Source organism: Capra hircus, chromosome 3, assembly GCF_001704415.2.
Source record: "Capra hircus breed San Clemente chromosome 3, ASM170441v1, whole genome shotgun sequence".
NCBI classification, from domain to species: Eukaryota; Metazoa; Chordata; class Mammalia; order Artiodactyla; family Bovidae; genus Capra; species Capra hircus.
The window spans coordinates 93,049,107-93,060,698 of NC_030810.1; the positions used below are offsets into that span (position 1 = coordinate 93,049,107).

General features: G+C 45.9%; 1 protein-coding gene across 1 annotated transcript; it reads right to left on the reverse strand.

Moving 5' to 3' along the window:
* On the reverse strand, positions 6,331-11,018 carry NHLH2 (nescient helix-loop-helix 2). The gene is made up of 3 exons (XM_018046577.1): positions 10,862-11,018; positions 10,142-10,460; positions 6,331-8,327 (listed from the first exon to the last, which is right to left on the reverse strand). The coding sequence occupies exon 3, from the start codon at positions 8,317-8,319 to the stop codon at positions 7,918-7,920; it is 402 nt and encodes a 133-aa protein (XP_017902066.1). The 5' UTR covers positions 8,320-8,327; positions 10,142-10,460; positions 10,862-11,018; the 3' UTR covers positions 6,331-7,917.

Sequence of the window (11,592 nt, forward strand, 5' to 3'; positions counted from 1 at the left end):
AAGCCTCCCCTTTTCTTCCATCCACCAAATCTTCCCCCTCTCCCCTGTGATTCAAGAAGCTCATCAAATCTTCCCTTTTCTTTTAAATTGAAGTATAGTTAATTTACAATATTGTGTTAGTTTCAGACATATAGCAAAGTGAATCTGTTATGTACATATATATACATATATTGTATATATATAGTAGTATATATACAAAAATCTTATGTATGTATATAGTATATATACAACAATCCCATGTATATATATGTGTGTGTGTGTGTGTGTGTATGTATATATATTCCTTACTATTATGGTTTATTACAGGATATTGAATATAGTTATCTGTGCTATACAGTAGGTCCTTGTTGTTTTTCTATTTTATATATAGTAGTGTGTATCTGTTAATCCCAAACTTCTAAATTATCCCTCCCTTTTCCCTACCTCCTTCCCCTTGGGTAACCATAAGTTTGTTTTGTCCGTGAATCTATTTCTGTTGCATAAATAAGTCCATTTGAATCATTTCCACGTATAAGTGATATCATGTGGTATTTGTCTTTGTCTGACTTCACTTAGTATGATAATCTCTAGGCCCATCCACGGTGCAGCAATTGGCATTATGAACTCTTCCCTTTTCTTGACATCTTTCTGAAATGATCAGCAAGAAAATGAGGAACCTCCTGAGCCTGACCTGGATATACTTAGCAAAATTGAATTGAAAATTTCAATAATCACTCTCTTCATTATCTCAAAAACAATTTAATTGTTTAATTTAACTTTTGAAAAAGTTATCTGCCGTAAGAGCCAATACAGAAAATACTATTGAGATCTGAAGGTGCCTGGATATATTCTCAGTGCTTTACATGAATTAACTTAATTAATCCTCCTAATAATACTACAGGGTAGGTACTATTATCACCCCCATTTTACAGGTGAGAAAACTGAGGCACAGAATTAAGTAATTTGTTCAAGGCCACAGCTATTAATAGTTAGCAGGAGAGCCGAGGTTCACAGCATTCAGTGTGATGAGAAAAACCAAGATGAGAAAAAGAAAAGTGGTAAGCCAGCCCTCCTGCATGGAGTGGAGTGGGGTTCTCAGACCTGCACATAACTTTAGATGTATGTGCTTATGGTTTATTTCATGGATTCCTGTTTACCTAGCTATGATATTTTCTGTCTGACAGGACAGGGATTATTACTGTCTGACTTTTGTAGAGTTAATAATGTGTCATATGCGGATGAATACAGTTGGTAGAGACCATGAATCATGAATACGTGAATGAATTATTAACATATCATATTTTAGTTTCTCTCCTACAACTTCCTATGCATACTATAAGTACAAAGTTAATAATAATTGTTTACATTTATCAAGCAGTTAATATATTCTTCCTACTCCAGAAACACTCTGCCTTATCCCATACCAACCTCACAGCAGCATTTGAGAAAGGTGCATGTATTGTCCCATCCCATACATTCGAAAAGGAAGGAAATACAGTCAACACGTTCAATATCACACATTTAGAATAAGTTGAAGCCAGGGTCTGAACGTGGCCTCCGAGTCATAGGTCTCAAACACAGTGCTGAGATGAAGACAAATTCTGGCACAATGATGTTTATACCTGAGGTTCAGAGAGCAGAGCAGCTCACGCTGCCCAAAGAAATCAAGGAAAGTTTTGCAAAGTGGCTACACTTGTGTTGGGTGATGCTGGAATTTTCTGGGCAAAACACAAAATTGGAGGGAAATTCCAGGCAGAGGGAAATCAAGTGCAGGTTATAGAGAACAGGTATCTCTAGGGAAGTGAGGAGACCTAAATTTGTCAGGAACATTTAATTTCAGGGAGAGTGGCTGAAGATGATGTTAGAGAGGATATGGAGCAAGGTTGTGAAAGATTTCTGTACCCAGAGAAAGAATTTAAATTCTATTATTTTTATAGTCATTGAAGAGCCAAGAAACATTTCCAGAAAGGGGATAGTGTGCTAACTTTAAAGGGGCAATGTGAGGATGTGGATGTTCTTGGGGAGTCTTGATATGCAGAGGGGTGTGCATGGGGGAGGCCGAGGAGCCAGGCTCACCCATGTGGTGGTGTCCATTGACATATAGACAGTGTCAGTGCCAGATTCCTCTGGGAGGGGCTGGTCCAGAACTGCCTCTAGCCTGCAGGGTCTTCCCAGGACAGACACATGCTTGACCCAGTAAGCAGAGCACACTAGTCTTAGCCTCCACTGTCCTCTGAATGAGTAGACAGGTGTGTACACTGCAGATCCTGCATTCCTTTGATATGCCTGATCTGAAACTTCCCCTGAGCACATAGGAGAAGAGATGAGGTGCAGGGGCCAAGGGTGCTGTGTGTGCATGGCACAACAGCCCCTCTGGCAAAGGAAAGCCATGGTATATGATGGATAAAGGTGTACCTGTGTGCTGAGTCGCTTCAGTCGTGTCCGACTCTTTGTAACCCCATGGACTGTAGCCTGCCAGGCTCCTCTGTCCATGGGATTCTCCAGGCAAGTATACTTGAGTGGGTTGCCATGCCCTCCTCCAGGGTATCTTCCCAACCCATGGATCGAACCCACGTCTCTTGTATTGGTAGACAAGTTCTTTACCACTAGCACCACCTGGGAACCTCAGATAAGGGTAAACTGACAAACATGACTTTGTGACCCTAGACAAGTTATTTAATTTCCCTGAGACTCAAGTTCCTCATATGTTCAATGGAGACAAAAGTACCTATCGCACTGGATTGTTGGGTATTAAGTGAGATAATACCTGCAAAGCACTGACTCGGTAAGCACATGGCACACACTCAATACATGTTAGCTATTAATGTTTCTACCACTACCAATACTAAATGAGATAATCCTTCTAAGCCTGGAAAGAGAGTATCAGCTGTACACACATTCAAGTTAACTGTCCCCACTCCCTTAACTCCTGCAGCCCTGAACTTCCATGGGAGGAAGATGGCCATCCAGAGACTGACAGCAATGATGGGACCTGGATAAATCCCATGTTAGAGAGGTTGACTATGTCTACATACCTCCTCATAGCATCAGGGGATGCTTGTTCAAGGGCCACTGGAGGAAGCACCAAGAACAGGGTTCATATGGGAAGCAGGCATTCCTGGCCCCTGTCCTCCATCTCCATCCAGCCTCATTTCTTTTTGTTGTTGTTGTGGGGAATATTATTTTGTTTTTTTAACTTTTTATTTTTACTGGGGTATAGCTGACTAACAATGTTGTGATAGTTTCAGGTGAACAGCAGAGGGACTCAGCCCTACATATGCATGTACCCATTCTCCCCCAAACTCCTCTCCCATCCAGGCTGTCACATAACACTGAGCAGCGTTCTGTGTGCTATACAGAAGGTCCTTGTTGGTTATTGATTTTAAATATAGCAGAATGTACAGGCCCATTCCAAACTCCCTAACTATCCCTCCCCACACACCCTTCCCCACCAGCAACTGTAAGTTTGTTCTCTAAATCTATGAGGCTATATCTGTTTTATAAGTTCATTTATATCGTCTCTTTTTAGATTCCACATATGAGGGATGTCATTCAATGTTTCTCTTTCTCGTTCCACTCAGTATGACAGTCTCTAGGCCCATCTATGTTGCTGCAAAAGGCTTTATTTCATTCTTTTTAACGCCAGCCTCATTTCTTCCCATACCCGTTTCCCCTGACCTCAGGCTGTTCTTCCTTTCCCAGTGTATCCCACCACCCACTCTCTCTGCTGCTTCCCCTCCCGTTCTCCTCCCTGAGCAAGGGAAGGTTTTTTTCCCCAGAACTTTTGCCCCTTTTCTCTGGATGTCTCCAGACAGTGGCTGAAGTGAGGGGACCTTTGGACATAGAACTATGCAGCCCAGGTGTCCTTGTCAGCTGGGCCAGGTGGGGTCTAGGTTTTCTGGGGAGCAACAGTGCCCTGGTAAGTTGCTGAACGCGGGCCAGAGAGCAGAAGGGGAGAGGAGCAGTAGGAGGAACTGTAGTCCCCTGCCTGCCTAGGGAGGGAGCGAGCTGGGGCTGAAGCGAGAGGCTGCTGCCCGTGCAGCGTGGTGAGCCATCCCGCGGGCTGTGTTGGTGGCCTGACCACAGGCCAGGTTAACAGGATGTGAGAAGGAAGGGCACTGAGTGGCAGCAATTGTGGAGACTGCTGGTTAGGCAGAGCTGGGTCTCTACTCTAAGGCTACCTCCTCAGAGAGGCCTTTCCTAAACTCTGTCTAAAGCAACACCCTCCAGGAATTTGGGGGAGAATGGACACTTGTATATGTATGGCTGAGTCCCTTAGTTGTCCATGTGAAACTATCACAACATTGTTGATTGGCTGTCTTCTCATAAAAAATAAAAAAGAGATTTTAAATAATGAAATAATACCCTCCCCCAGTACCCCCAGCTGCTATTCTCTATTTCCTCACCGTGCTTTGTTTTTCTTCATAGCATTTAGCAATGCCTGCAATTAACTACTGTTTATTTGTTGCCAGTATACTGCTCTTCTCCCTAGACTCTGTGTCATTTGATACTCTATTTTTAGTACCTTAGACTGGATCCCTGGTACACAGTAGGTCCTCAATAAATACTGGTTGAAGGTAAGAGTGAGTGATCACCATTGCCATTATCCAGAGCTACTCCCCTGCCTATGGCTGAATACTCAGAATCCATGCTATGTGCTAGGGAGGAGTCAGTCACCCGCTGGTCCCGCAGAGTGCCAGTGTGGCCCTTCTTTCTAGAGAGTGCTCAGAAGCCTCAGATTTGAAGTGATATTGCAAAGATCCTCTCCTGAGATCATATGGACTGTGTCCCTGGATAGGGATGGGATGGTGCCCTTTGTCCATGCCTGCTCTCCATCTAACTCCAGGGGTGAGAGACAGTCTAGAGAGGTGAGTTAATAGGCTCTTCCTGGATGTCAGTGAGAGGATTGTCTTGGTCAGTCGGAAGCTGGGGTCCTAAACCAGGAAAGGGAGCCTAGAAGTTGACTTCGTTTTCTTGGCTTAGGACCAGGGCTGACTTTTCTGTACTACAGTAGAGAAGCTCTGTAAGGACTGGACATAGGCATACTCCTCAAGGCGGGAGGAAGACCTGGGAACACTCAATCCAAAGACAGTGTGGGTGTGCAGAACTAGTAACTAGCCACTGCTGCAAGGACCACAACTTGGTTCAGATAAAAGGCCAAAGAAGCCACCGTTATTTTTCATGTCCGAGAAAGCACTTTCCTCAGCTGAAGAAGAGAATGAAGTCTCATTGATCACGTATCTGTGAACCTGACTACAAGATACTGGGATGAAAAGTGAAAAATGCTCAGAATCTCAGACATTTTATAGCTGTATAACCCAAGCATCCACATAACCACATTTTTTACTTTGCAACCAGAGATTTGGTGTGATATAGACTCATAATTTGGAGAAGGAAATGGCAACCCACTCCAGTGTTCTTGCCTGGAGAATCCCAGGGAGGGGGGAGCCTGGTTGGCTGCCGTCTACGGGGTTGCACATAGTCGGACACGACTGAAGCAACTTAGCAGCAGCAACAGCAGACTCATAACTGGTAATATTCTATCTATGTGTGTGCACGTATACACATATAAGTAGTTTTTAAGTTATTCATGTCTTCTGCTTGTAGACAGAATATTTCACATTTTTATATTAAGTATATAGACCATTGTGGTGTGCTAAAGTTCTCGGGGTAGCAAAGAGTCGGACATGACTTAGCGACTGAATAACAACAACAACATGGGCTTTTGTAAATGATATTCTTCATCTCTCCAGTTTGGTCCAGGGTTTAATTAATTTTCCTTGCTTGCAAGTATCATGTCCTAAATCTATGTCCTGATTAGATGTCTCAGTGCTCCAACAGTAAAGTGCACCCTATTCTTAATAAGTACCATAAGGACTGAGAGTCATCATAGGAGGGGTCTTCTCATTGCCATTAAGTAGTCATGTGACTTAGACACTTAATCTCTTTGCACCTCAGTTTCCCAACTCTAATGTGAAGAAACTGGGTTAGTTACTAAATTTTCTTTTAGAGCAAAATTAATCTATGATTCAAGCAACGTTTTAATAGAAACACTCTAATTTTTTTCTTCATTGAGAGAAACATGATCTATGTCACCATCATATGTGGAGCGTCTATTTATAGACAGATCAATGTCCAAGTTCAGGAAGAGCACCAAACATCTCAATACATGTTACGATTTAGTTTTGTTGTTGTTGTTTTAATTAGTTGCTTTCTGAGGAATTGAGTCCATTAAGATATTTTATGCTCAGCAAGTATGTTCATTATTTTTAGACAGTATGTTTAAAATAAAGGAGATAACTTTATTTGATACCTTTATTTATATGCAAAACAGCGCACCATTCATGAGATATGAAAAACTCGTCAGATAGAAACCAGATTATATCTATTTTCACTACAAAATATTGCATTATATAAAGCAACAGAGACACAAAAAAACCCTGAAAAGACTAAATTCTTTGGATAGCAGATGTGGTTCTTTTTTTTTTTTTTCCCTTATCTCTAAAATACGCTCCTTGTTTTAAGAGTTTCACAGCTGAGAACATGAAACATTATCAGGCTACAGACTTTTCTTTTTGGTTGTCACAGAGGAAAGTAGTTCTGAATTCTTTTTTCTTTTTTTTTTTTAGGAAAATAACTTAATTTCCTAAAACCATCCCACACACAAACATCACACGCGCACACACACACAAAGAAGCTACTCTCCTTTTAAACGGTTCGCAAAGTACTTTTCAGACATAACTACGGATAAGGATAACAACGCTTACTTTTTAAAAAACTATAATAGTGAAGTGCTAGTGTTGCTGATCTCACAATAAAAGAACCAACAAACATCTTAATATATAAAATATGTTTAGAAACAGGGAGGTGTGGGAAATTTGTTATACAAGTGCAATATAATAAGAGCAAAAAGAAAGACCACAGTATAATCTCATCAAACACCGTAAAAAGTTAGACATAATTATTCCACAAGGAGAAAGTGTAAACACTTGACTATAAATAAATTGGCACAGAGTATCCAAAGTAAAATTATCACCACTCTGAAAAATAAATGTCTGAAAAAAATACTCTACTCCTTCTAACATAAATAAAAATAGGTTGTCTTTTTCTAACTGCACCTATGGGTCCACATGTTTAAGGTCACAAATAGATGTTTTTGGATATATAAAGGGGCACTTCGCCTGAAAAAGCAATCAGATATTAAATTTTCCATTTAAATATGGATTCTCCTGTCTCCAGTAGCATCAGACCTTGGGGTTAAAAATCTCACCAAACTCAAATCTCTCCACAGTGTCTGTCTGTTCTCAATGTGTCTTTTTAGCCTTACCAAATAGTCTAGGCTTGTCTGTTTCATTTGGATTCTATTATAACCTTCCTTTTCACAACGGAACAGAAAGTTTTCTGTGTTCCACCTTTCTGTGCCTTAAATCTTTGCCCTGGAGGCGATTCCCTCTCCTCCCCTCCGAATGTTTGGTGATTTGTCAATTAGAAAAAATAGCCAGATAGTCTAAGGATAAAAGCCCAGACTCTGAGCTTCTGCCCCTCATCCTTTCAAAACATGAAGATCTGTGGGAGATGAACGCAGGAGAACTCAAAGTCTCCAGTGAGCTAAAGCAACAATCCCTAAAGGGATCCTAACACGTGGAGCGGAGACCTGGAGGTCACTCGTCTGGGTGCCTCCAGGAGGTTCGCCTTGCCTGAAACACACTCCTTGCAGGCCCCAGGACTCCCCAGACAACCCCACCCTTCTGGAGTCGGAAACCTTAGAGTCGCCCGGCGGACAGGAGAGAACACAGTGCGAGCCTCCTCCCGGGTCCGAGGCCCGGTGGCCGCTGTCCCGCAGGGCCGCCGCCTCCACCGCCATCCCCGCGGCGGCCGCCCCAGTGGGCCGCGTTTCCCCCACTCCCGGCCAGGCGGCCCCTCGCCGCGACCCCGGCCCTAGACGTCCAGGACGTGGTTCAGATAGGAGATGTAACAGATGGCCAGGCGCAGGATCTCGATCTTGGACAGCTTCTTGTCCGGGGGCAGCGTGGGCAGCAGTTTGCGGAGCTCGGCGAAGGCCAGGTTGAAGGCCTCCACGCGGATGCGCTCGCGGGTGGCGTGGGCCGAGCGGTACTTGGCGGTGGCGCGCCGGCGGCGGCGCTTCTCCTCGCGGCTCAGCTGCGGCGGGTGCGGGTAGAGCGCGGCCCGGCTGCCGCCCTTGCCGTCGGCCTCCTCCACCGGCTCCAGGTCCGACACGCTGCCCAGCACCTTGGCGTCTGCGCCGCCCAGCGACTCCGGATCCGAGTGCGCCGAGCTGGGGTGGTCCGAGTCGGCGGCTTGGTCGGGACTCAGCATCATTTTGGAGGCTGAGGGGAGTCAGAAAAGCGATCAGTGAAAGGAAATGGGGCGGGGGTCCTTCTTTGGCTAGGAGCGAGAGCGGGCGGGGGCCTAACCCGCCGGGCTTCCGCGCGGCCCGGGCCAGCTTCCCACGGCGCTCTGGCTCGCTCCCCCGAGCGGGTCCCGCGGGGAGGGAGCGCGCCGAGGCGGGCAGACCCGAGGGCCTAGACCCGAGCCTCCGCCTGGCGCAGGAGCCGGAGAGGCCTCGCCCTGGCCCAGGCCGCATCCCGGGCCTGATCCCGCGGCCTCCGGGAGGCTGAGACTGGCCTGCGGGCCTGCTCCGGGGAACCGCCGCCGGCCTGCGAGGCCGCCACTGGGTTTTGTGTTTCTTTCGACTAAATACAGCTCGGCCATTCCGCCTGCCTCACTTCTCCGACCCTGGCAAACGAATGAATCCGAACGACGAATTCACCTGGGTTTTGCTAGGGCACGGGGAGACACGAAGCGCGCTTCCCGCCCAGAGGGCCTGGGGCGAAGCCGCGGGAGAGCCGGGCGCCCGCGGGCCTCGAGCGGGCCTGGGGCAAGGGGCGTCCGGGGTTTCAGAGGAACTCAGCCCTGAGCACAGACGGCCCGGAGTGGGAAGGCCTCCCCGTACCCCCCTCTCTTTTCGCAATAATCAAGAGATGACGGAACCAACGTGAAGGCTCCTTTCAATAGCAAATGGACTCTTATGCCCTCGCAGGCTCCCGAAGCACCATCTGTCACACAGACAGCTACACACTTCGGGGACCTAGGGACGCGGCGACGTGGGATAAGACAATGCGCCCGCAGTCTGCCGACCACCTCCCAGGAAAAGGTCGGCGGCCGGGTGGCTGCAGGAGGAGAGAAAGGAGGGAAGGCATCGGCCGGGGGGCGGGGGGAGTCGGGGGGAGGCGGGCACCGCGCCTTCTGCCCCGGCCCGAGCTGCAACCCCAACCCGCAAAGTTCGGTGCTCCGGGGCGGAGAGTCGGAAGCCCGCTGCAGTCCCCGAGGCCGAGGTAGTCTGGCCTCAGATTCCTCTAAGGATGTGCTCGTAGAAAGGCCGCTGTGCCCGGCTCCTCCTGGGCGCCTGGAGGACCAGCCCCGATTGCTCGCCTACTGGGATAGGGTCGCTCCCAGCCTTGGGGCTTCAGGGAAATTCGGCCTTCGAGAAAGAATCCGGCAGGCAGGGAAGGCACCTGCTGGGGCTATGCGCACCGATCGCGGGCGGCGGGAGGGCGGACCAGGCTGCCAGCCCCGGGCCCCGCGTGTGCTGCTGGGCAGGAGGGGTGCTAGCCGGGGAATAGGTCGCGTCTGCAACGTGCGGGTTTGCTACTAGACAAAAGCTGGGGCTGTGCGATCTGCTCCCAGCGATCTGCTTCCAGCATCGCACTTGCTTAGTTAGGTGCGAATTTGGCTCTAAGGCGGCTTTCATTTCCCTACGAGGAAAACAAGTCCTCTAAGGCAAAATAAAAACAAATGCTCCAAGTGAATTACATGTGACTCTTCGGGCTTTTCACGTACACGTTTATAGGTAGAACAGCTTGCAGCTACACCTTCGCCTTGAGAGGGTATAAATAAGTAGGCGAGTAATGGAAAATTACAATAAACCACAACATAGTTGTAGATCGGATGAAAAGTTCCTGGGTTGCCCTCAAAGCATGTTAAATTCTTCTCCCAGGTGTCTTTTAAAAATATTCATATACAGCATGTCGTATATGCATTTAGTTTTTTTTTCAGGCATTCATGAAATACTCTATAAATGCGATATGCATAATCTAACTTAGTTCCAAGCTGGGGAAAAAAGCGTTTAAAGGAGGCTTACCTTGTAAAAGCCCTTTCGATAATCTTTTCTCCAATCTTTTAGAGTTAAAATCCCAGGGAATAGCAAGGAGAAATTCCGAAATATATTAAAAGCAGCAAATATTTATTACATTCAAAAATGAAAAAGCAGCTGTCATCTCGCTGGTGTCCACAGCGAGGGACGGTATGAATGATTGTTCACTTAGTTGATAGATCAAAAAAACGCCTTTTCCTTTTAATTGTTCTCAAACATTTCGGGAAATTCGTTGTTGTTGTTTTTGTTGTTGTTTTTTTAAACGATGTATTGAGAAGTCTCTTGCCTCTTTTCCTCTTCTGGGTCTCTATAAATAACAAAAGAGATGCAGAGATAAACACAATCACATCAAAGGACTGATTCCTCCACTTTCTAATAGCGGAAGAATCAATAAGAAAGATGGTTAAGATAAGATTCCGCTCCTGTGAGGAGGACTCTTTTCCTTAATACCGCTGAGCAGAAACTGGGGAGTGCAAAGCAGAGATGCGATCTTGCTCAGAAGTGATTTTTTTTTTTTTTTTAGATAAGGCTTTGTTCAGCTGATGTCTCCCCAGTTCCCAGGAACACAATACTGTAACTCGGGGCTAAGCTTGCCTCTTCCTTTTCCCTCCTTTACTTGTATGTTGTATAAACAGACACCTATTTCCAGTTTCAAAGTCTTTCAAGGCTTGGTTACATTGCCCACCCCCCACCCCCTCCCTTCTTTACCTTGTAGCAAAATATATAGAGTCAGTGGCTTGGAGATGCTTGGAGAAAGGTTGGTGAAAAGTGAACGTCTCCCGGAGTAACAGTGACAGGGAAGCGGAGAAAGAGGCGAGAGGGTGGGAGAGCCAGAGCAAAGAGACAGAGATGCGTGTGTGGCTTCTTGGCTCTCTTGGTACCAATTGATTCAGCCTGGAGACGGTGGAAGAGATAAAGGCTTAAGAAGGGGGATGGAATTTTTTTCCCTAAATTGATATTTAATGGGAAATCCTATTGGACAGAAACCTGGACATGAGTCACTTAATTGGACTTGACATCTGTCACAGTGTGGGAGTTTTCACAGCCCAAATATTTTAGCAGATCAGATTCCCACTGAATCTGTGCCATAAAATATAACAGTTGAAAGCAGTCCGTGATAGAAATCTTAGCCTCTAATCAGAATCTCTAGCCATAACCAGGCTATTTCTCTTTTTCAGATTATTGATGCAATGTAGCTAAGTGCAAATAAGCAACATACTGACTATGGAAAAATTCTCCTGGCATATTATAAAACTAGCATCCTCCCTTACAATTTAGGATAATGTTTCCATGTCCTGAACATGGAAATATATATGGTGCTACAATAAACATAGATTTGCAATGACTAACATTTATTAGTGATCATTTACATTTTAAAAGACACTTCAACAAGGTTTGATTAAGCATATTCATGTTTTTGAGAGATATTCTGTCACTGG